This window comes from Schistocerca piceifrons, chromosome 5 (assembly GCF_021461385.2).
Source record: "Schistocerca piceifrons isolate TAMUIC-IGC-003096 chromosome 5, iqSchPice1.1, whole genome shotgun sequence".
NCBI lineage: Eukaryota > Metazoa > Arthropoda > Insecta > Orthoptera > Acrididae > Schistocerca > Schistocerca piceifrons.
In genome coordinates this window covers 382,566,704-382,592,935 of record NC_060142.1, presented here as the reverse complement: position 1 = coordinate 382,592,935, position 26,232 = coordinate 382,566,704, and the positions used below count along the sequence as shown (strand labels likewise).

Genomic DNA, 26,232 nt, shown 5'->3' with positions numbered 1-26,232 from the left:
GCTCAAACACTGTCTCCACGTACGTGTACACCATAAGTACTGTGCCACGCAAACATTGGGGCTCCACTCGTCTGGAATGAGACGTTCCTGAGAGGGCCCACTAGGGGCCGAAAGGCACAGTAACCCTGGGTTCGGTGTGGAGTGGCGGTGGGATGAGTGGACTGCTGTAGCCTGATGTCGGTTTGTGTAGCACTGAGGGCTACGGCGGGGACGTAGCCTCTCCTTCGTTTCTAGGTCCCTAGTTCAATATGATATTTGCTTTTAGCATTTTCAGCTCATCAGCGAGCTTTCACATGTTCTCAAACGTTCGTTATTCAATGGGGTAGTCTGTTTTCGATGCTCATCTTACGGAATCGAGTTTTCAGTGTGCACCCGAATTGTAGGCGTGTTGAATACATCACACTCTCGTTTATTTAAATGATAATAAGATTTCCTAATGCGCCAATAATTCTTCATTGTGCAGTTCCATCTTATGTGGTGGTCTTCCAGGGTATGTGGAACACGCACGGAAAACTACAGTCTTCTCTATATCCATGACTATGATTCGTGATATACTTTCAACTGAAGCATATATAATTCATTTACCTTCCTTTGTCACTGATAAATTCAAGTTTAGGGAATAACTATTTACTTGGCATTGAATTGATTTTTTTCTATGCGCAGGAGTCGAGTATGAATTCTCATCCACCCTCTGCCTTCAGCAGGAATGTTTATTAATGCGAGGCACAACTGCAATCAATATACAGTTTTTTTCGGAACTACAAACAGCGGAAACCTCTGAGTACTCTTTGCATGTTTTTCAGGTTAGAAAGTAAGCGACGGCATTGAGACCCCGAGTCACAAACTTTCATTTATGCGCATAATTCTTTCCGTTGTGCAAAGTAAGCAATAAGTACTCTTGAATGTCTTTAAAAATGGTCAGATTGCGTTATAAATCCTTTCTTTGTTCAAAGGATCGTGTAAAGGGGAGCATTTATTCAGGGTATATTAGTAAACACATACACTACTGGCCATTAAAATTGCTACACCACGAAGATGACGTTCTACAGACGAGAAATTTATCTGACAGGAAGAAGATGCTGTCATATGCAAATGATTAGGTTTTCAGAGCATTCACACAAGGTTGGTGCCGGTGGCGACACCTACAACGTGCTGACATGAGGAAAGTTTCCAACCGATTTCTCATACACAAACAGCAGTTGGCCGGCGTTGCCTGGTGAAACGTTGTTGTGATGTCTCGTGTAACGAGGAGAAATGCGTACCATCACGTTTCCGACTTTGATAAAGGTCGGATTGTAGCCTATCGCGATTGCGGTTTATCGTATTGCGACATTGGTGCTCGCGTTGGTCGAGATCCAATTACTGTTAGCAGCATATGGAATCGGTGGGTTCTGTTTTCAGCATCACGATAGTCGCATCCGCGTTTGCCGACATCGCGGTGAAGGCACATTGGAAGCGTGTATTCGTCATCGCCATACTGGCGTATCACCCGGCGTGATGGAGTGGGGTGCCATTGGTTACACATCTCGGTCATGTCTTGTTCGCATTGACGGCACATTGAACAGTGGACGTTACATTTCAGATGTGTTACGACCCGTAGCTCTACCCTTCATTCGATCCCTGCGAAACCCTACATTTCAGCAGGATAATGCACGACCGCATGTTGCAGGTCCTGTACGGGCCTTTCTGGATACAGAAAATGTTCGACTGCTGCCCTGGCCAGCACATTCTCCAGATCTCTCGCCAATTGAAAACGTCTGGTCAATGGTGGCCGAGCAACTGGCTCGTCACAATACGCCAGTAACTACTCTTGATGACCTGTGGTATCGTGTTGAAGCTGCATGGGCAGCTGTACCTGTACACGACATCCAAGCTCTGTTTGACTCAACGCCGAAACGTATCAAGGCCGTTATTACGGCCAGAGGTGGTTGTTCTGGGTACTGATTTATCAGGATCTATGCACCCAAATTGCATCAAAATGTAATCATACGTCACTTCTAGTATAATATATCTGTCCAATGAATACTCGTTTATCATTTGCATTTCTTGTTGGTGTAGCGATTTTAATGGACAGTAGTGTACTTTCATATACTCACACAGAGTATTTGGCTTACAATCGACACACGTGCAGCAGCTAATTCGCTTTAACAAACTCTTCTTGCTGAGAGCAATAAGATCTGTGATAGTAGCTTTGCAAGAACGAGTGGGTAATTTGTTGTGCAAAGTTGCAGAAGAGCAGATCCGTCCACTGCAGTGGCGAAGTATCTCATGGTTTAAGCGCTCCTATGTACACAGCTACGTGTATTGGGAGTATTTTTGACAACGGTCTCTGTGCACTGTACTGATGCCTCCCCGCCTGCCGCCGATTTGCTATCTCTGAAGCCGTGCTGCGGCTGCTGCGCTGGCCGTCCCAGTTACGGCCGCCGGCTCCCGCCGCCTCCCACCGCCACCGCCGTGTCGCGTGCCGCCGCCCACGTGGCCGTCGTCGATGACAGGACGGGACGCGGCGCGAATACCCGATGAGGCACGCCGGTGGGATAACAGGCTGCGTTCCTCTTCAATAAGTCAGCGCTTCCTTTTTCTGCATAATTAATTCCGTTGCCGGTTTATCGTGGTGACACCGGTTTTCAAAACAGAGCAAGGTGTTTGCCATAAATTTCTACCGTGAATACTTTGCCTCCAGTGGCTTTCATCGGTTCTAGCTCCACACGATATAATGTCTGCTGTTTTCGTCGAATGAAAAATGATTCCTTGACCCACGTTCTGATTTCCTTTCCTCCTTGCCGACCTTCGTAATCGGCTCATTATGTGTACATTCCACAACTGAAGAAGAACTAGAGTTACTCTAACAACCCCTTATCTTGAATCTGGGAAACTTGGATCATAACCACAGACAGAAGAAACCGTTCCATACACTTTTCCCATTTCCGGCAGCACTTTACTCAAATAGACTGCCGGTACTCACGGTGTGTTAGTTTCATTGCTTTTCTTTTTCTTTTGCTTCCGTTAGCGAAACGTATCTAATAATGGGGTACCTCACTGTATATCCGCGCCTGCAGTCCTATGGAAGGACTAAATAAGCAAACAGAAAACGCTATTCCGGCGAACCCCTGTATTACAGCAAATCTGAATAGCACTGGGAGCTGTTCTGAGACAGTCAACTAATTGACACAAGCAGGGAATATTGAAAAAAAAAAACCACGCTGCTGCTGTAAATTCTTTATTAAAGGCACGACCGGTTTCGTAATTTTAAATTACGAGGGCTATTCGTAAGGTAATGAACGATAGGTCGCGAAATGGAAACCACAGTGAAAATCAAAACTGTTTTATTTGCGACAGTTAGCTACAACTTTCAGCTACTTATCTCCATAGTCACCGATCCGGCTTAGACGTTTGTCGTATCGTTGTACCAACTTTCCAATACCCTCGTTATAGAAGGCAGCCGCCAGTGCTTTCCGCCAGTTCTCTACGCTGGCCTACACCTCGTTGTCTGTGCCAAAATGTTGTCTTCATAGCCAGCGGTCCATGTGAGCAGAGATGAAACTCAGAGGGAGACAATAACGGGCTCTATTGTGGGTAATCAAACATTTCCAATTGAAAACGATGCATTGCCCCTGAAGAATGCGGCTGAAAATTGTCTTGATGAAGAAAACGCACGACACTTATGTAATGTTGGCATCATAGCTCCAGGCGAAATTTCTTACGAGGTCCACGTACTTGGCGGGAGACACTATTGTTCTAGGTATCTTTATGTGCTCCCTGTGCGCTCAGAACTAAAAAGAACGAAGTAACGCGATCGACGGGCATAGTAGAGACACTGCCCAACACACCTGTGCAAAATTCATCGGATTTTCACTCTGGTTTCCATTTCGCGACCGATCGTTCCTTACTTCCCGAATTACCCTCGTACATCATCAGGTGCAGGAGACCGTAAACACTTTTTTCGCAGACCGTATGACACTGACAAAAAGTGTCTGGAAGAGCGAGTACTTACATTAAGTGGTTAGGCCATGTTTACAGTCCGATCCCAACCCTTCCTTTAAAATACGGGAAATTTTGGAAAGAGCGAGATCATGGATTAAAATACGCGGGATGAAACTGGAACCTATGAACAAATCGGATGAAGGATAAGATTATAAAACACTCATCAAAGAGGAAAGCGGGGGGGGGGGGGGGGAGAGAGGCGGAGAGGGGAGGAACAAAGTACAGAGTAAACAGTGCCTTACATAAAGCCACGCCGGGGCGGAACGCTGCCACTGCCATACATGGACGGATTGGATTTCAAAACATAGCTGCCCTCAGATTACCACGTGATGATGTAATTTAAAATTCCGAAACGAGTCGGGCCTTTAATAAAGGATTTACAACAGGTGTAGCGGTTTTTATTCAACATGCAAAAGGTTGGCTGTGGTTGCCCATCCAGTAAACTGTTATGTTCAAGACAAGCAGGGAAGCCGAACACACAAGTCACAAACAAATTCCTACGCGACCATACACAAAGAGAAGCCTTTTTGTAGTCAAACTGACCCTAGTATGACGACTCGGTACGTTACAGGTACGCTGACGCTGCAGCAGAACCAGGTGACTCCATCAGAGACCAGTTACAATGGTAATACCTCTCTACCAACAACCACCAACGCTCAACATCAACTATCGCTACTGGCACAAATCCGCCAGTAGCCCTACTACCCGCCCACATTACCGCAGAAGTTTTTCCCCAGCGGCGCTATCCGTGGCACTTTTCTCCCTCTTTGGCCTTAAAACCACTACCCTTCAATCGCTTTCTGTCAACTATCCCCTCGATGGGACCGTATTATTGGGCGATCGCACCCAGACGTACGGACAGGATAATACCACAGGCCCGCATCCTGTGACTCCTAGATTCGAATACTAACCCTTTTGCTGAGTTGGTAATAGAAGAACATTTTGTGATGGTCGCTATACTGGTGCGAGTGAGGAAGGGCTCCAGTGCTATAGATCCGGCAACAGTCTATGACGCCGAACACAGCTTTATCCTCTTACTCAAGCACACACACACATACACTGCATCAGATATATATATATATATATATATATATATATATATATATATATATATATATGTGTGTGTGTGTGTGTGTGTGTGTGGGAAGAGATATACTCGACAATCCAATTCCTTCTTCACGTCCAGGGCACCCATTATAAGATATGTTTCGCTAAAGGAAGTAAAAGAAAACGAAAAGCAATGAAACCAACATACCGCGAGTACCGGTGGTCTGTTTGAGTAAACTGCTGCCGGAAATGGTAAAAACTTGTGCACATCAGGGACAGGCATCGACTTTTGCGGATTGTTAACAGCATATAAACTGACGCGAAGAAACATTATGATCGTGTGGCTACGAAGCCTTTCGCGACGGAGTCCTTGGATAAAAAGTTCTCGGCAAAAGTGATGCACCACATCTCCATAAAATCCCAAGCTTTCGGTGATTATCTCCATCATCGTCATTAGAGGCATCGTCTGATTGTAGCGAAGCTGACGAGCTCAGAGGCGCAGGTGATTGGCTGCATTACGTCATGATGACATCAAGGAAATAGCGCTTACTCAGATGACACCCTCTATGTCCATGGATTATGTTGGCGTACTCTATCCAGCGTCACTTGCCACGCCATCACTCGTATTGGGTAGTAAACTACGAGAAGTTCTCCTGTGACGTCTTTATTAAGTGCACGATTCCATGTATTTCAAAGTACATGATTGTTGTATCCATTGAAGATTTTATCACAGCGGCTAATCTCCACCGCTTATTTAACCGCAGAGTCCAATAGCTCGAAGCGTGGAACAGAATTCTTGTATGCTCAGACATACAACCTGTCCCTAGTCACCGATATTTTTTTAGAATTCTTGCACTTTAGGTGACGCTGTCCAGCGCGGCTATCGGCAACAGTCCGTGCAGACTGAATCACGTATCATCTCCTTCATTCACAAGGAATATTATAAATCCCTGGTAGTCGGCCGGAACTGACTTTAAGGGGTCGCAACATTTCCTTACTTTTCCTAGGAGGACGAAACACCAGTCTGATTCCTTGCCCGTTTAGGATTACGCATACCTTGCTGGTTATTGCATAACAGAATAGAACTTCCCTTGTGTTGGTCCTCGTGGCTTTGCTGAACGATATCACGTTTTGGTTTTCTCGAGCGGAATGACTTAATGTCATGCATTGAATACTGGTTCCTTCTGAACAATTTCGTCCGAAGATTCGTCTCCGAGCCGAGATGGCCATTGTCCGAAAAAGTCCTGGCTCTCTGCATTACGTTGTTCTGCATTGCTCTCTTCTGTGCTGGATAATGAAAGCTGCATCCATTGAGATTACGTCTGTGTGAGTCGGTTCTCGGTACACAGAATGGCCAAGTCGACCATCTGCTCTTCGTTCAAACAACGCATCTGAGAGTTACATCTTTTCATCCTTCTCAACCGTAAAGCATATGTTTGGATGCGTACTGTCCATGTGGTTAGTGAACTGCTGCAGCGCCTTTCTGCCATACAGCTAGATTGTATCACCGTTGTATATGAAGAGCCTGGATGGATGGAGGAGGTGGCATTCGATGCTTCCTCAAACTCCTCCATCAAAAATTTAGCTGATGATAGTCGTGACCCCATGGCTTTTCCTGCAGTCGTTTCATAATACGTAGCCATCAGGGTGCATCGGAATAATTTTAAGATTTCAGACAGAAATGAGTGGTCAATGGAGTTAACGTTTCTTATACTGGTCGATGACATCGAGGCTAAGCGTGATTTTATTGGGGCTGTCCTCATCTCCGTGATCAGACCCTCAAACCTTTGACAGTTTTTAATATGTAACCTGTAGTGGCCAACTATAGGTGCCAATAATTTAGATAAATACTTTGCCCAGTGTATGTAGGAAAGCTGATAACACATCGCTCTTAGTGGTATGCCATCCTTTCTTGTTTTAGGAAGATCCGAGCTAGGTGTTCTTGGCCTCAAATTATACAAAAGTTCGTCATAAAGACCAGAGATCTTTAACAGTTTTCCTGTCTTCCGATGTCAAACCTCGTTTAAGAACCTGGTGACTGAAATCCTCCAATAATAGACGTACTTTGTTTCGATAATCATTTGTTTTGAAGATAACCATAGCACTCCCCCTGTCATCCTCTAAAACAACCAATTCTTCATCTTTCTCCAACAGTATAAGTCCTTTCACCATGCAGCTCAGAAGTGGACTATGTTGAACACCGCGAGTCATAAAACCAGGGCCATTTAGCACAAGGAACACCTCGGCTCCAACAAGAAACATAAGATGATGGTATTCAAAAGGAACGAGTTTTCAGTGAGATACATTAGGCCAACGCTGTCGAGAAAACCAAGACGCGATATCGTCCAACAAAGTCAGGAGGACCAGCACACAGCGCAGTTCCGTTACTCGGTGCAACAACCGGTAAGATAAGTGTAATCCTAAATAAGCAAGGAATCAGAACGGTATTTTGCCCTCCAAGGAAAATTAAGGACTTGTCACGACCTGCTAAAGACAGTTTCGGCCGAGTGCCAGGGATTTGTAACGCTCCTTGTGAGTGTAGCAGCAGTTACGTGGGTCAGTCTACAGGGACTGTTGCCGATAACCGTACTGGACATCAGCGTCACTCACAGTACAGGAGTTTTGAAAAATATGCGGTGGCTAAGCACAGTTTGTATGTCTCACAATATAAGTATTCTGGCCCATGCTTCGACTTGTGCTGGGACTCTATAATTAGAGAAGTAGTGGAAATTAGACTCAGTGATAAGAACTTCAGAAGAGACATCTGGTATTCACTTAGAAATACATGAAAGCGTGCACTTAATAAAGAGCACAGAGGAGAACTTCTCGTAGTTTGCTACCCAATGCCAGTGATGGCGCTGCAAGCGACGCTGGATAGTGTGTGGAAAATTAGTCTATGGACATAGAGGGTGTTACCCCAATACGGGCCATTTCCGTGATGTCATTATGATACAATTTTACTAATCGGATGTCGTCCTTTGAGCGTAAAGTGGAGGCCTCGCCAGTTTTGTGACAGTCAGACAGAGCCCCTGATGACGATGGAGGAGCGAATCATCGAAAGTTTGGGATTCTATCTGCATGTAACGCGGAAAGTTTACCACGAATTACATCACCTGATTAACAGCGCATTGGTCCATGTTAGGAAGGCAAAACAGCACCGATTCTTCGCAACATGGATTGGACAAGTCCTTAGTAGGTTTTCGGAAGTACGCGCCATCAGATTTCTCTGCACAGGTCCCACAGTTCCTGCAAATTACGGACCGCTGGTTATAGATGCTGAGCTGGCGCCCTATAACGTCCCAGTGTGTTCCATCGGGTTGAGCTCAAGCGAATTTGGAGGCCAAGATATCAACGTGACTTCACTACGATGCTCCTAAAATAACTGTTGCACGATTCTGGTCTTTTGAGACGGGTAGTTATCCCTTTGGAGGATGCTATCGTAGTCGGGGAAGACATCAAGCATTAAACGACTCATGAGATAAATAATGTTCATGTGATCCACAGCTATCATGGTGCCTTCGATTACTAACATAGAGCCCATGGGCACTCAGTTGAATGTCGGTCGTGGGATAATAGAGCTCTAACCTGGCTGTGTCCATGGTGGAGTACGTATTTCTAGTAGCTAATCGTCTAGATGACCTATTTATCCGACCAGACGTCACATTTCTTTTAGTTCACGGTTTACATGTATCCGTTATAATTGAAACTGACGATGTTGTTGGGTCAACGTGGGAACACATAGAGGAGACTCATGTCGAACAATTTGCAGTGAACAGCATTGCGCTCTACCACAAATCGTTGCCTGTCCTACTTTACTGAGCGATCAATCTCCGGTCTCCACATGTTGTAATGAGGCGGAACGTCCAACACATCATGCACTCATGAATTCACTGTGCTTTCGATGGATGCGCACGACAGTAACACGCGAGCAGCTAATGAGCTTCGCTGTTTGCGAGATGCTCTTTCCCAAGGACCGTGCTATAACGATCAGCCCTTTGTCGAAGTCGCTTATAAAACCTTTTTCGGCCTATGTCGTCATTAGAATGATTCCGCATTCGTTTATGCTGCCCTTATAATGGGTGCTCTAAAATTTCCCTTACAAACTTATTTGTAGAGGGGACTGAGTAGATAATATTTTGACCTGGTTCAAATGGCTCTGAGCACTATGGGACTCAACTGCTGAGGTCATTAGTCCCCTAGAACTTACAACTAGTTAAACCTAACTAACCTAAGGACATCACAAACATCCATGTCCGAGGCAGGATTCGAACCTGCGACCGTAGCTGTCTTGCGGTTCCAGACTGCAGCGCCTTTAACCGTACGGCCACTTCGGCCGGCTATTTTGACCTGGAATCTATGTCTAGGAACGTACCGTTTGCGTGCTACAGCGTTCTGAAAACAAGTTTGCTAGGTTGGTATGCAACAGGGTGGTCATGGTGGGAGGTGCTTAAATCAGTTCGGTTGATGTCATTTTAAGTATGTCCTACCTGTCTGACCTGGCTCGAGCCTCATTCATGTGTCCTGAGTGTTAGAGAAACATGACTGAGAACACGTTTACAGAATTAAACGACAGTATCTTTCCGTATGGTGAAGCTCACGGTAATGGAAGAGCTTCTCGTAGCCTCCGTCAGGATCGTAATCCACGACGTCCGACTCTATCGCGTATCCTTTTCGCCACAGTTAACGCAGCGGCTTCGAGAAAGGGGTAACTCCACTGTCAGCAGGTTTGACTATGGTGCTCCAAAGATACCCTGAACACCCGAATTATAAGAGGTCGTAGTGCATCACGTTAAAGAGAACAACATCATTCGTAAGTACAATGTGTGCTTCGAAGTTGGTGGTTGCTACACTTGTAGCGGATCAGAATGCTAACCCTCCTCTGAAAAGGTGTTTGTGAAAACTGATTAAGTTTCCTTTTTATTTGTCTGGTTATTAACGAGACTTCACATATCCGGACCTCTATCTTTGGGGAAAGATATTTGCTATCGTGATAAACCGACAACGCCTGAAAACATGCACCAGAGCATTGTCAATGCACATGCGACAATTACTCAAGGCGATCTACTCGCTATCGAGAGGAATTTCGTTAGGCGTATTGCCAAATGCTTTGAAGTTGAAGGACATCATTTTGAGCATTTATTACATTAATGAGGTTATTACCATTGCTCACGCCGTAACAGCATGCGTTTCCATAATTTATGATAAGGTCACAAAAGTAAGAGTATCACACTGGAACAAGAAAAATAAAGTCCAAACGTAACTACTTTTTGTGTTTTAATTTAAAAAAACTACATCGTCATCAACTGTTCATCTAAATTGGTGAGGCATATTATAAGTTTTGGAATATTACAGCACCATCCATCCAAAGCGAAACAAATTTTCCAAATCAAACATTCCTATTCATTTACTTACTATACGAATATGTAATAAAATGGGAGCACCTATTCAAAAAATGCAGTTACTACCAATTTGACCTATGGCAGAGCCATGGGCCATCCATGGCGCCATCTGTTTTCCCCCGTCACGATGGACCACACATCGGGAAAACTGTTATACACAGAGAAAACCCGGCAACTAATACACTGAAGTATGTACATATTACGGTACGAATTATCATAATAACAGCACTTATACCCTTAACACCCTTATACATATATGGGTGGTTTCGTAAAATCTGATTGACCCTATCTGAGATCAGAACTAGAGCAGAAAACTATTTCGTGTGAGAAATCGCGTGGGCAGCCAGAAGCCAGGGAGAAGTGATTACCTGGCAGGATTTCGTAAACGCCGCTACGTTTGACGTCGTGAGGTACAAAATAACCTGTACTTTTGCTGCCACCGCGTAATGGGAGCCGTGTCGCAAGTCCGCCGCCTTGATTTCATACCCGGCGGCCAGCAGGTGTCGTCGCTCCCACGACTCGGTTACCTCACGCCCAATCATGTGTCACCCTGGCCGCTGGGCTGGACAGCCGAACTCACTTCCGCTCTCACGGCCTGCATGCCGACTCTCGCTAACGATAAGTAAACCCCGGAAATATCGGCTTTGCCGACGGAGGAGTTTTCAATTCAAAGCTAACGAGATGCCGGCGAGAGATCGTTGTCGAGCCACGACACGGGAAGCCGAGGCGAGCGCGGTATTGTCGGCGGCGTCGCTTTGCGGAAAGCAGAGCTATCGCCGGCGCAGATCGGCGCTTCCGTCTGCAGACAATGCCCGAGGATCGCGACCTCCGCCACCGCTGATAGTTCTGCTACACACGGGTGAATAGACGCCAGCCAGGCGCTGTTTCGTAAACATTGCTCTCACTGTTGTCAAAGTTTACAGACCACCTCAAGTCTATAGATTTTCTGAAAAACCTATATCAATAGCATAAAGTGTTTTATCTGTCTGCTGCACGTGTCTGCTGCTGTCAGATGTCTCGATCATCTGTTTTGCACGCTCCTAATAAACAATGGCTTTCCTTTTAATCTCTTACTGAGTATACCATCTCAGTGATAAAACAAAGCATTAGGCTTTTACCAGGAATAGTGACCCTTAGACAATGTGTCTAATAGTGTATTTTAAATAAGACAGGCACTGTATAACAGTAAAACACTTGATAATGGCACTTTAAAGCCGAAATCATGATCGTGTAAATGTAACATTGCAAATAAAAAATAGTCTAATGGCGGTACTGACTTTAAAGGAATATATTGCGACTGTGGCCCCACATTATGAAAAAATTATTAAATGCACGAATGCTGATGCAACTGCTTTAGAAAATGAGCCAGTAACATTAGTAGACGAGTTTTGCTGTTTCGTGAGAAAAATAATTGGCGATAGAATGTGATAGAAAGGATAAGAAATTTGTCGTTAGAAAGTCATTCCAGTGTTCAGTCGACAAAGAGGAATCTCATTGCGTATTCTCATCCATACCCTTTTCAAAATACACAGAAAACTTCCCCTTCATTCTCCTCGGCTTTACAGTTGTACTATGTTTAACCTCAATGTAACTTTTCGCCCCAAAATGAGACATGATGATATTATCTAAGTTTTTTAAAAAACCTTGAGCTAGTGTTTCAAATTAGAAACAATTTTTAGCTGAAGAAATCCTTTAGAACTTACGCCCGAGCTTCATAGGTGTATTATCGATTTACTGTATTCTGCGTTCCACGTAACAGAATTATTACCTACGTTACTTTTGCCGATTTGTGCCCGACCGAAATTTAAAACTTCTGCGTCACAGCTTGAGAGGCATTCCTTATTTTTCACTACCGAATCACTACAGTGACTTACTGAAAGTTTTAAATTATTCTCAGACTGACAAGATAAACTATCACATTACGACCAGCTAATTGTTGAGAGTTAAAAAATGTAATATAGTGTTTACATTCCGGCAGAAAAAAAATCATTTTTAACAAAATACGATTGACACTGTGGATTGCGGAACTTTCGAAGCTCGGAGAGTGCTTTACTTATTACGAATTGACTAAGAACACAGGGATGGCGGAGAAGAGAATATACGTACCGTAAGATTATAGGTAAGCACCTTTAAGAGGTTGTAGTATGGGCCAAACCAAGGCCAGCCACAGTGGCCGAGCGGTTCTAGACGCTTTAGTGTGGCACCGTGCAACCGCTACGGTCGCAGGTTCGAATCCTGCCTCGGGCATGAATGCGTGTGATGTCCTTAGGTTAGTTAGGCTTAAGGAGTTCTAAGTTCTAGGGGACTGATGACATCAGATGTTGAGTCCCATAGTGCTCTGTGCCTTTTTTTGAATTTGCCAAAACAAGAACAAAATATCTATTAAACGTAGGCTCTAAAATGCAGACATTAAGAGTTCTGGGCGCTTAATCATGTCCGCTACAGTGAAACACAATACCTCTGGTATGCATTTTAAAACCTACGTTTCCTTGAGACTTTTTCCTTGTATTAGTCGATGCTACCTCCTCCAAAAATTTGAAAACCAAATAGCTTGCAATAGAAGAGCTGTGTTTCATAGTATCAAATATGATAAGTGTCCATATTTACTAGAGATTTTTTCTTACTTTGGTCCATACTACCCCCTCTGAAAGTTGCATGCTCTAAAATCTTAGCAACAACAGTCGCGGTAGATGTTTTCCATTGTCGGAAGTATCAGAACGATTTTCGCATACAACTTTCGACCCGTCCGTTTCTGGACCAGAATCCTTCACCTCAAGTTGATACATTTACCCTTCACCTTCATCCCTGACGGTTTGTAACATCACCACAGAACTACGCTGTATTTTATTTCGCTGGAATGGACTTAGGTGTACCAACAAAAAAGTGTTAAAAATTATCGCTACTTGCAGCTACGAGTATAAGGGGCGATCACAAAGTTCCCCTTCGAAGGCCGTACAGTCCAGGCAGAATCGATATGAACACTGAGAAATCATCCTATAGATGCGCCAGGTTGAAGATACCCGTTTGGTAAAACACCGAGCTTCACTGAGTGAAGAGGTCCGTAACCGCCGTGTCTGACAGGAATCGTCGATCCTTAAAGGCGTTTTTTAAGGGACCAAAGGAGTGATAATGCCATGGGAAGAGATCGGGTGTATAAGGATGGTGCCCGAGTGCCTTCCGCTTGTTATTGTCTGTAATGGATGAGGCCTGCCTCCCAGATCGATCGGCGTCTGGTGTCGAATCGCGACCAGTACAGAACTTGTCGCACCGTCCCACAACGATGGTTTTCGACAGATATGTCGCCCCATACACAACCTTCATTATTCTATGGATGCCTACTGCTGTTCCTCCTTCAGCAGCCTAGAAAATAATAAGAGAACATTGGTCCTGCTCGAAGCATTTAGTAATAGCGGCGCGGTAAGTCACGTTTCCGCATTTACCTCACACGCTTCGGAAAGACACGAAGGTCACATTGTTCCCTTGCCTACACGTCGGTGATTATATTCCCGGAGCGGAGTCGCGATACGTCGCACATACGCTGCAGCAACGCCCATAAACGGAGACGTTTTGATCGGATCTTGTACTTTAGCATTAACGGATATGTTTTCTGCCAACGCTGTTTACCTAGAGGCAGATTTAATTTCCATTTACTTTCCAGGCAGCACACGTGCGTTAACGCGCTTTCACTTATGATAACGCAACTCCTCTTTATGCTGTTGAGACGCCTATTGTAATTAAACGTATTGTCGCAGCCATTGATGTGAAGACAAATGGTGTTGCTCAAAACAAATCTGTTATGTAGCTATGTCTCATTTAGTCGGTAATCTATGGATCGAATGACGAATCTTTTAGCATAACAATCAACTGTACCTCTCCCAAGTAAGAGAAATCGGGTTAACTCTTGCATATTTCTTCATTGTTTGTTGCGCTTTCACGCCTGGTGCATGTGCAATACTTTTCCCACGTGACCTGAATTTATTGACATCTATCAATAGAATGTCTGCCATTATTTGGCTCACTATATCGACTGCAATGGACGATTGTTGGTGTCAGTTCTTTGGTGTTTATAATCAGTCCTGAGGTTTCAAATGCACGCAAGGCCCTGCATTTGGAGCCTCAGTACTGATTAAAAACACCAAAGAAGTGACATTAACAGTTGTTCACTGCAGCGAACAACTGCACCACAAGATTAAATTACCACGAGATAAATGAAATAGTGCGAAGTTTTCTTTTGCTCTCTATACCTTCGTTATTGGATTCAACCGGAAAGAAAGTGTTTAGTAGGATAAAAAAGAAACGCAGCAATGACACAAAAAGTAATAGAATATCAACATCACTCCTCGTAGTGTATTTATGTTGCAGAACAAATAATACTTCCCTTGTATGTTTTAAATTCTTTTGTAGAACTTAATAAATATGATCCATTTTATATAGGTGGAGGTGTTCATTGAGCAAGAGTCTATGTGTTGTTTGCGGAATGATATGAGGCGCGTACAGAAAGCAAGTGCCGTTTCGTTCTAGCACAACCGTAGCACTAGCGTCGCAGTTCCGAATATTCGCACTCGTCTCCCTGGTTCACTGTCTTTCCGCTGACACCATTATAACTGTATTGTGTAGTATAACTGATGTGGGGCCATCACATAACAATCATTCAAACAATATTGCAGATATTCAGCGCAGTTATCAGTCGTGTGATTATTGCCACAACATGTTTCGGGACAACATTATCCCATTTTCAAATGTGAAAAACAAGGAAACCAGATACGATAAACAATCCTCCTTATACCGACAGACATATAAGGATTACAGACGCCCTGAGTTATAATCTACCTTAAAAATATTTTTATGCCGCTAGACCTCGTCACAACTTGAAAACAAGCTGCACACGCTCATTGTCAATTCAGATCATAAAACGTAAAGCATCACAAGCCGGTGCATCCACCTTTCCTGAGGTACAGTCGCAAACTGAAAGCTGCTACTATCACCTGCCTAGGATGATATTTACTTAAACTTAATGCTTAGTATCAACGATACTACTGTCTGTCATAAAATATTTGAGAAATGCCTCTCTGTTCCTAGCCTATTCTAACTTAAAACTACCTCTACGATGCAATCTGGACGGAAACAGCGCTTGTAAATCCTAAGCCACTAGGTAAAATATGATGTGAAACAAGATATGGGGCAGACGGAACGGAATTTGATTGAAAGAGTATAATAAGAGAGAGACTGACTTGTTACGTGTAGCAAAGCATCCCAAGAATGAGCAACATTATTTGGTGGATACAACGGAAAGCATGAGGGTATTGCACTTTGAAGAAAAAGAGTGGTTGCTGTCACTTTTAGAGGAGGTAGAGATTTATTGTGCTTTAAAAGAGAAGTGCGTCGCCGTTTTAAATGAGGTGATGAATGTGTCTAAAGGGCATTCCTGCGCACACTTTAGCGATATCCTCCTTAAGAATCAGAGACCAACATATTTTATCTAGTGACATGGCATTTACGTATGATATTTACGTTCAGACTGCAGCGTGGAGGTAGTTTTAAGATTGAATGGGCTAGGAACAGAGAGCTGTTTCTTAAAGATTCTGTGACAGACAGTAGTATCGTTGGTGCTGAGCGTTAGCCTTTAAGTAAATATCATCGTTGGTAGGTGATGGTAGCGGCTTTCAGTTTGCAACTGTACCTCGGGAACAGTGGATACACCGGCTTGTGATGATTTATGTTTTATGGTTTGAGTTGATAATGCACGTATGGAGCTTGTTTTTAAGTTGTGACGAGGCCTAATAGCATAATTTTCTTAAGGTAGTTTATAACAAGTGGCGTCAACTCGAAAGACCTGTACCAGGCGAACGGTCTACCCGACGAGAGGCCCTAGCCGCACGACATTTCATTTCATTTCACTCTGGACTTGTGTAATCCTTATACGTCTGTCGGTATAAGGATGATTGGTTTATCTGGTTACCCTGTTTTTCGCACTTGAAAATGGGATAATGTTGTCCGGAAACAAGTTGTGGCAATAATCGCACGATTGACAACTGGGCTGAATATACTCAATATTGAATGTGTTGTGTTTACGTTTGTTAGTGATCATCAAAATGTTTAAGACAATCTTCCAGCCCGCCAGCTATGAAGTCAGTTCTGTAACACGGTTGTTAGAACGCAAAGAATGTTAAACCAGCTAAAATTCCTTGTCAACTTGTAGATATTTTTGGTGAAAATACAATGTTTGATGGAATGGTGAGAAAGTGGGTGGGACAATTCAATGATGGTCGAACCAATATCCATAATGAAGCACGGTGTTGGTGGCCTTCTGTTAACAATGATGGTTTGGTTGAGAAAGTGAATGAGACAAATTGTAAAAGCAGACGGTTCTCCATAAGAATGCTTTGTGAGGAGTTTTCACAAATTTCAAAAACTGTTTTGGATGAGGTTGTCACAGATCGCTTAAATTTTCGTAAACTAGGTTCAAAAATGGTTCAAATGGCTCTGAGCACTATGGGACTTAACATCTGAGGTCATCAGTCCCCTAGAATGTAGAACTACTTAAACCTAACTAACCTAAGGACATCACACACATCCACGCCCGAGGCAGGATTCGAGCCTGCGACCATAGCGGTCGTGCGGTTCCAGACTAAAGCGCCTAGAACCACTCGGCCACACCGGCTGGCAAACTGGGTTCCCATGGTCTCGAAAATGCTTATGGATGCCCACATAACGAAGCAACATGTCAGTGCTTTGACATTTCTTGCCCGATGCAGTGGTGAGGGAGAAGAACTCTTAAACAGAACTGTGACCGTTGCCAGGTCACTTAAGAATCAAAATAACAGTCTATAGAGCGAATGCAATAACAATCTCGCAAAAAACGAAAATTTGAAACAACGTTGTCATTACAAAAAATCATGTGCACTGTGTTTTGGAACAGACCGGGCAATCTGCTTGATGAGTCCCTTGTCAGAGGTGAAACCGTCAATGCCATACGATTCTGTGAAACACTGAGAAAACTCCAGCGTGCAATTTAAAACAAAAGGGGTGGAATGGTCATCAAGGTACTGTATTGCTTCATGACAACGCAAGTCTCCATGCTGCTAATGTCGCTCGAAACCTTATTCAGCAATTCGACTGGGAACAGTTCGATCATCCACCGTACAACCCCGATCTCTCACCTTCTGACTGCTATTGGTACTTGACTTTGAAGTAATGCCTTTTGACAGCCATGACGACACAAAAAACAATGTTCGGCATTGGCTGTCTTCACTGGCAGCATCTTTATATGTAGAGTACACAGAGAAGTCGGTTTCCCGCTATGACAAATGTCTGAACAATAGTGCTAGTTATGAAGTAGAAAAATAGTTTAAGAAACTCTCTTTCTTGCAAAAAAATTAATTTTGGTTTGAAAAAATGTTTTTATGAGTATTTTATTATGTTTTATTTTATTTTTTCCCCATAACCTTACTTACTTTCTGGACAGGCCTCGCTTTTGAGAACTATACAATTCTTACGGAACTAACCATTGGTTCCTGCCCCACTCAGAAAGACCCAGGGAACAGTACATAATGCTTAGTTACGAGGATCACACTATACAAATGTTACATATGTGCGTATAAATACAATCGTTTTGCATGGAAAGTTGTTCAAGCAGCCGTTATTTTCTAACTTTTACAGATGAAGAGTAAAAACGTAATTTTTACAAATTTGTAACGCATTTGTTATAATATGTGCTGAAGTTAACACAATTAATTTGGCATACGATACCAACTTGATGCTTATGCTTTTAGTAGCCATTGTTTTCACAGTATACGGTTAAAGGACAATATTACGACAGACACTTTCAGTTCCCTGCTAAAATATATCTAAAATCTTCGTATAATAACATAAAAGTCTCGTCTTATTAATGGAGGCCATCACGTTACTGGCAAAATTAAGGTCTCCGGTTACTTTTTATTAGGAAATATTTTTATACGAATAATTAAAATCAGAACAAAATTTCCTTGGCCTCTGTATTGTGATGCTGCATCGTTCAACGCAAACAGGGACTATCAAGATCCATTGGTAATGATCTTCTGAGTCCTCCTTCTATGATGTGCGAAATGATAACGTTAGTAGCTTTCTTTCTTCCTTTAAGATATGTGTGGGGAAGGATCACAATAAAAGTTAGTGATCATTGTGCTTGCAGATCGTCTGCCTGATACTTTTAGTCTGAAATAAGACTGTTAAAATTTCTAAAACAACACAAATTGTCACATCAGCGTAACGCTACAGAACGCTTTAGTTGACAAGATAACACGCAATATTATCTTATTTATGGTTTATTATTCATGGTTTTCTTAGCAGCAGCCGTACGTTATTTTGCAGATTAGTTTGCTAAGAACAAAGAATAGTATGACATGCATCGCTTACAAAATGTAGACTGTTTCATTCGGCAAGACAGAGAACTACCACTGATTCGAAGTTTTCTTTGAACATTTTGATGTTCTACTGCACCTGATTAGGCTTTTCCCCACTCTGATATGGCCGCCAGATCTGCAAAACGATTGTCGGAAAAATTGTGTTTGTTGAAAAAAAAAACTATAAATTTCAAAGATTGCTTTATAGTATAAATCTGGATTATGGTAACGCCAGGCCCAGATTGTGATGCCCAAGGCAGTGTATTAGCAGTCAGTGCTCCCTCTAGTTACTACATTGAGGCGACACGCGGATGTTGCCCGCGTAGCAATGGTGTTACACTGCGCGGCCTAAGCGGTAGGGGCGACAAAGAGAGGATTCTGCAGAACATCACAGCACTCTACTACAGAGATATGGAAACACCGCGAGAAACGCATGTTTGAACAGAAATGGAGATGCATGCCAAGCCTGCAAATGGAGCAGTTGCATCTGATCATGAACGGTACCTCGTCAAAGATTTATATAGTATACAGGGAAAACGGAAAAAACATCATCCGCTAAATCAAAACGCAGACAGAAGTGTGTGTTGAGTGATCGTGACAGACGGACACTGAAGAGGATTGTGACGAAAAATAAGCGGACGACAGAAGCCAAAGTCACTGCAGAACTGAGTGTCGGACTCAAAAATCCTGTCAGTACTAAAACAACACGAGGGGAGCAGGAACTGCAGGGCGAGCTGAAATTCTAAAACCCTCGTCAGTTAGGCAAAAGCCCGTAACAGAAAAACGTCGAGCCAAATCCATAAAACATGCAAGAATGACATTAGGTCGGATGCGTCTTGTTTCACATTGCTTCCAGCTTCTGGCCGGGTGTAAGTCTCAAGTGTGAAACATGCAGGGGTCATGATTTGGGCAGCCGTATCGTGGTATTCCATGGACTCCTTGATCACTCAGCAAGGTCGGTTTGTGCCAAGGATCATGTGACCATTCTGGTTGATGAGGTACATCGCAATGGTGATGCTGTGTTTCAAGACGCAGAATCCCTATTCACACTTCTCGCGTCGTCCAGGACTGCGTTTGTGAGCACGATGATAAATTGTCGCTTTTTCCCCGGCCACCACAGTCGCCAAGATTTCAATATCATTGAGCCTTTGTCGTCTGCTATGGAGAGCAGAGTATGTGATCGCTATGAACCTCCATCATCGGTACCTGAGTTTGCCACTATTTTGCAGGAAGAACTGTATAAAAATCCACAGAAAACCAAACAAGACATGTATTTTTCTATTTCAAGAAGAGTGGAAGCCAATTTGAGTGCCAACGGTTTACCTACACCACTCTGGGTAAGGTAATGTCTTGCGTTTGTGGTATTTCCATATTTTCGTTGAACCCCTGTACTTCAATATTTAGAGACACTCTTTTGTGCGGGTTGTATATAACCATTCTCCGTACTTGATCCCTAGGATTATAACTGTGTCTCTCGAAAGGGTTATCATCATTGTCACCAATAGCCTTTTGCCAACCACTGCTGAATCAGGCGTCCTGCAGACTCCTTTGTACGATGGGGCTTAAGCCTGTACGTATCCACGTTTGTTTTGATGTTTGTCTAATATCTCCTATCCACCTTCCATTATGTCGTTTTCTCGGTCTTTTCACATGTTTTTGAAACCACTAAAGAAATTTCTTCGTCCATATGAAAACTGTTGTTCGAAAAGGGACAGCTTGTATTGACAATAAACTTACTGTGAAACAGCTGGTAAAGAAATGAAGGCAATACAATTTGCCCACCTATGTGGAGTGTGTAGATCTGGAGAACGCCTTTGATAACGCAGCCAGACAGGAACTATGGAATAGTGTCTAAAAGTGACTAACCTCAACACATAATTTGTGTAAAACGTGTATGATGGCACTTGCTTCAGACTCAGTTTATTTAATTACAGTGGGGGAAATGTAGCTACTAATCAAGGACTAAGACAAGAGTGCTGGCATATGCTAATGAGTGAGTGATTATGTAAAGCATTAAAGATAATCTTCAAAGAGCTACATAAGATCTTAAAGAACGTTAACTTTAAAATCACTACCTCAGAATCAGTAACCATGGCATTCCAGGGCAAACATAAAGTATGACCAAAGATTTTTTTGGACGACAGAATTTTAGAACCCGTTGACAATTTTAATTATTTAGGCTGCCGTCTTCGGAACAAGATCGCACAAATATATCCGATCTCCTGCATGCCAGCCGGCGACACACAGCTGTGACTTCTGCAGCTTTGGAAAGTGCGGACACTCTCGTTCGAGGTGATCGAAGGACCACAATCAGAGATATTGCTGATCAACTGAACATCTCTGTTGGTAGTGCCGACACGCTCGTCCACCAGTTGGGGGTACTCAAAAGTATGTGCTCGCTGGGTTTATCGGTGCCTAACAGAAGACCATAAAGAATATCGAAGAATCATACTTCGTAATTGCTTTCCACGCGATGCAGTACGTGAATTATGGGGAGGTTACTGATGCAGCTAGACGTTGGCTTCGACGTCGACCAGTAGAGCGGTACCATGTGGGCATACAGACCCTCCCAGTAAGGTGGCGAAAGGCCGTCACATCGAACGGAGGTTATGTTGAAAATAGGGTTTTGTAGCAAAAATAGTAGGCAATAATATGGTACATTGAAATTCTGAGTGAAACCAACCTGTTTTCAGGAAAAAGTGCTGCATTGCTTTTTGAATACCCCTCGCAGCAAGACGATGTTGCCTGATGTTATAAGGACAGACCATTCAGTTAGCCTGCAACTACTGAATAGGCTGCTGTTCCTCTACGTGAACCACACGTTTGCCTGATATTTCCACAGATACCCCTCCAATGTGGTCGCACTAGGGTACGGCTGTCTGTATCGGTAAGCACTCAGGTCACTATCTCGGCAAGGTCCACCTTTCGTCATAATTAGATCTTCCGCTGTTATCTACTTCATTTCATTATTTTCGTGCCTCCACATGTAATTCTGAACATCTGTCTTCCAATTGTTCGTGGAGCGGCCCTTTGCTTTTGGATGATTTTACCACAAAGTCCACATCTCACTGCCATAATTCAGTTTGGTAATACATACGGACTGTAGACTTACTGTGTAAGACTAACAAGTAAACTTAGTTGATATCTTCCATTTACTGTTGAAATTTATCTGCACTAGATATAAACAGTTCAATACCATCAGCTCAGTGAAGGTGTAGATTGGAATCCTTATACTGCAGATTACGTGGTATATTAATTAGGACCTGTGGCTGATTTCTGTTGGCAGTCATAGGCCGCAAGCACATCATGCAGGAAAAAAGTATAGTAAGATAGTTATGTCTCCGATTTCTGTATGTGAAAACTCTTAAAGATTTTTAAATAGGACAAATATTATTATCATTCTGCATGTCTATTTTTCATGTCTACAAATTTATTTCTCAACACAGTCACCCTGGTGAGGAACACATTTCTCACAACGAGAGACCTGTTTCTCGATAGCATCATTGGAGAATGTTTGACTTCGTTGATAGAGCCACAACCTCACCGCTGCTTGCATCGGTTCATCACATTCAAAGCGACGTCCTAAAAGGAGATCTTTAAGTTGTGCGCTTCGCACGCCCGGGTTCCCGGTTTCGATTCCCGGCGGGGTGAGGGATTTTCTCTACCTCGTGATGACTGGGTGTTGTGTGATGTCCTTAGGTTAGTTAGGTTTAAGTAGTTCTAAGTTCTAGGGGACTGATGACCATAGATGTTAAGTCCCATAGTGCTCAGAGCCATTTGAACCATTTTTAAGTTGTGAAAACAGATAAAAACCGATGGCGCAAAGTCGGGACTGTATGGAGAATGATCGATGATAGTGAACCCAAGGCGTCGGTTTGTTGGGGGTGGTGCAGTGCTCATGAGTGGTGAACTCTTCGAATTCGAAATTCAAGTAAAGCACGCTGCTTCTCACGCACGCTCGCATGGTACACGCAATAATTCGGAGCACTCTAATAGCAGAGGATTGCTGATACGTAGGAATGAAGACTAAAGATGTAGAATATTAATACAGTTTTTTTTAAGTTTTAAGAGTTTAATGCAATTGCAGCCCTCAGTCACAAAATTTAAGCCTTTTGGCCAGGTTTCGACACTTCTATGAGTGTCTTCATCAGAAATTAAATATTCGAATTGGCATGTTAGGTATAAGATAAATATCAAGCAAATTAGTCACAAAAATTTAAAAAAGAATATATGGAAGGCGAGCCACAATGGGCTGCTCATACATATAGAGCCACGGGTAGCAACAGACTGTTGGCACTCGCGTCCGTCGTCTGCTTCCATAGCCCACTAACACCAAATTTAGCCGAACAGTCCTAACGGATACGGTCGTTTGTCCCACACTGATTTCGGCGGTTATTTCACTCAGTGTTGCTGGTCAGTTAGCACTGACAACTCTACGTAAATGCGATGCTCTCAGTCGTTAAGTGAAGGCCGCCGACCGTTTTATTGGCCATGGTGAGAGGTAATGCCTGAAATTGGTATTCTCGGCAGACTTTTGACACTGTGGATTTCGAAATGTTGAATTCTCCAACGATTTAGGAAATGGAATGTCCCATGCATCTAGCTCTAACTACCATTCCGCGTTCAACGTCTTGTCAATTACCGTCGTACAGTCATATTCACGTCGGAAACCTTTTCACATAAATCACCTAATAACAAATGACGGGTTACCTAATGAACTGCTCTTTTATACCTCGTGTACGCGACACTACCGCCATCTGTATACGTGCGCATCGCTATCCCATGAACTTTGTCGCCGGCCGCTGTCGACGAGCGGTTCTAAGCGCTCCAGTCGGAACAGCGCTGCTGCTACGGTCGCAGGTTTGAATATGTCTCGGGCATGGATGTGTGTGATGTCCTTAGGTTAGTTAGGTTTAAGTAGTTCTAAATCTAGGGGACTCATGACCTCAGCAGTTAAGTCTCATAGTGCTTAGAGCATTTGAACCATTTGAACTTTGTCACCTAAGTGTGTATCTATTCCGCGAGAGGTTTGCACCTTGCCAACAGCTTCTTATCCGTCCATCTTACACTCCACCCCCCCCCCCCCCCCTCAATATCTTTCTTTCAACCATAAATTACTTTGAAAGTCGTACCTTTTTAAGTTCTTTCTCTTCAGTTCTACTGCGTTTCATGCTTCTGAGCCACGTTTACGTGTCTACAGTTTAAGTAAAATTCAAAATGTGAAAATAATGTTTTCGGCAACTGGCACTGAGCGAATATATGTGTACATTGGTATAGTCAATCATAGTAACTGCTTATTGACTAAGTACCAAAATGTGTAAATGTTGTGTACATAGTTCCGCGTAGTCAGCGCGTACATAACTTTCCCAATAGAGTGCGCCCCGCTAAGCACAGCAGCACAGGCGCAGCGCTCGTCTGTCTCTGCACTACGAGATGGCGCTGTCTTAGAGACTGACCAAATTCTGCTTCCGCCGATACGCGTATTAATATGTAACGCAGCCAATGAGATTGCTGCTAACGTAGAACCTTTTATCCTCGCGGATCACACTCGCGCAGTGATACCTGAACGCGCGTGGTATTATAACGAGTGTACAGACCTCCGATTAGTCAGTCTGCGTAGTCTGCATCAGTCTGCATCAGTCTGCACCTGTCTGTACCAGTCTATAGTCAAGTTTCAGTCTGCGCCTAATAAGATTACCATATTCCTGTACATAGCCATGAAGATATATGAATAGACACTTTGTCAAGTATCAGAGATATGTGAGAATAAGATTAACCTACCAAGACCAAAGGAACTTCAGATTGTCAGTTGTAAACAGCATCCAGAATCAAGTTAAGTAAGGTTATGCTTGTTACAATTTTAATAAATGTGTGTGAAAATTAATCAAGTTCTGTTTAAAGTTGGTCACCGTCAATCTGCTACTCTAAGCGTGCAAGTGGTATTTCTATCGTCTGACCTAACGGCAGAAGATAAACACGCCACGATAAGACCACGAGACATATTGCTGACACTCGCCTACTTCGTTAGAGCGACAAGTCAAACAATCTGATGGTGTGTGTACCGAAGGTCTTACAGTACGCACACCACAGTAAACATGTAGGAAATGAAGCTATTGGTACTACATTTGATGACTTCAGGAAAAAAGGATTATGTCAATGTAGTGTGTTAATGTTCATGGTGAAACTGTGATGCTGGAAAAAAACGGGCAGACAGTCTGTAATAAATGAACTCTGTCGAAGTCAGAGCTGTTAATAGCTTTCTTAGCTTTTTTACGCTAATTTGTTATTTTAAATATTTTCTAAACAGTTTTTCAGTTTCAGTGTGGACATTAACGCATATTATACTACTGCACACTTTTTTTTTCAAGACATAGGTCTCTAAAATTTCGTTGTAGGTACGTCGTTACATAAAAAAAAGACGTGGGTTTTCTAAGTAGGACGGTTGATTCACGCGCTGTCTCCGCTTATCGTCATTGAACGATGACCTCACACAGCTGTCTCGAAACGATTCTCGATTGTCTACACTGTCCAAGGGGAGGATCAAGTTCTGCCTGAACGACGCAGACTATTGACGAGATGCAGTGGAATCGATACAGAAAAAGATGTGTTCGGAGGAGGTATTCAGTGAGAGAGTTGTCAAGAAGGAGAGGTAATTATTGAAGTAGACTTACCTGGAACGTCCTCTCGTGGGGCGGCGGCCTCTGTGGCGGCACAGCGGCGGTGTCCGCGGCGGTGGTGGGGGCGGCGGGGGTAACGCCGGCGGGTGCGGCGGTGGGCGGCGGGGCGGTCCTAGCGCCGCCCCCGCTCTCGCGTTCACACTGGCTGCCCGGCGACCAGATGGTGAGCGAGCGCGGCTTGGTGCACAGGTTCAGCGGCGCCTCCTCCGGCTCGCCGCTCACCTCCGTCACCGCCAGCGTCACGTCACCTGGTCGCGGCACTCTGCCCAGGGCGCAGCCTGCCGCAGACAACAAAACACACCGCTGCTGCAGCACGCGCCGACAGTATAAGCACACTTCCATCTCTGCTAGCCGAAGAAGCTTGGATCTTCATTGGGATTGGTGTATTTCAATTTCGAATGGCAATGATTAGGGTCCTACCCGGCCCTACCCCTATTCCTGTCCCATACACAAATGGCACGTGGCAAGACCTACACATAAGCTCTGTACTTGCAGCAGAATGAGAAAATGAATTAAGACACAAAGAAGTTACAGACAATAGCTGCGAGTGAGCATTGGTTGAAGTCCACTAAGCCAACCTGACACAGTGGTCATTGCTCCTGCACATACACATATATAAACAAAATGAATGGCAGCTAGACGAGGAATGGGGCAATGTTAGCGGTTCATCTACACTAGCAAAATAAAATATATGACTGTAAAAGCAACAGTTGTGCATTTCAGTACTGAATTCCTCCGTACGTC

At 43.6% G+C, this 26,232-nt stretch overlaps 1 protein-coding gene across 1 annotated transcript in view; it reads right to left on the bottom strand.

Annotated features, from left to right (window-relative positions):
- The window catches only part of LOC124799004 (zinc finger protein sens-like), a 91,330-nt gene extending 65,500 nt beyond the window's left edge, over window positions 1–25,830 (bottom strand). The window contains exon 1 of the mRNA XM_047262540.1: window positions 25,483–25,830. Coding sequence (XP_047118496.1) covers window positions 25,483–25,830 — 348 coding nt within the window. The remainder of the gene's footprint in view (window positions 1–25,482) is intronic.
- Window positions 25,831–26,232: the final 402 nt, after the last annotated feature.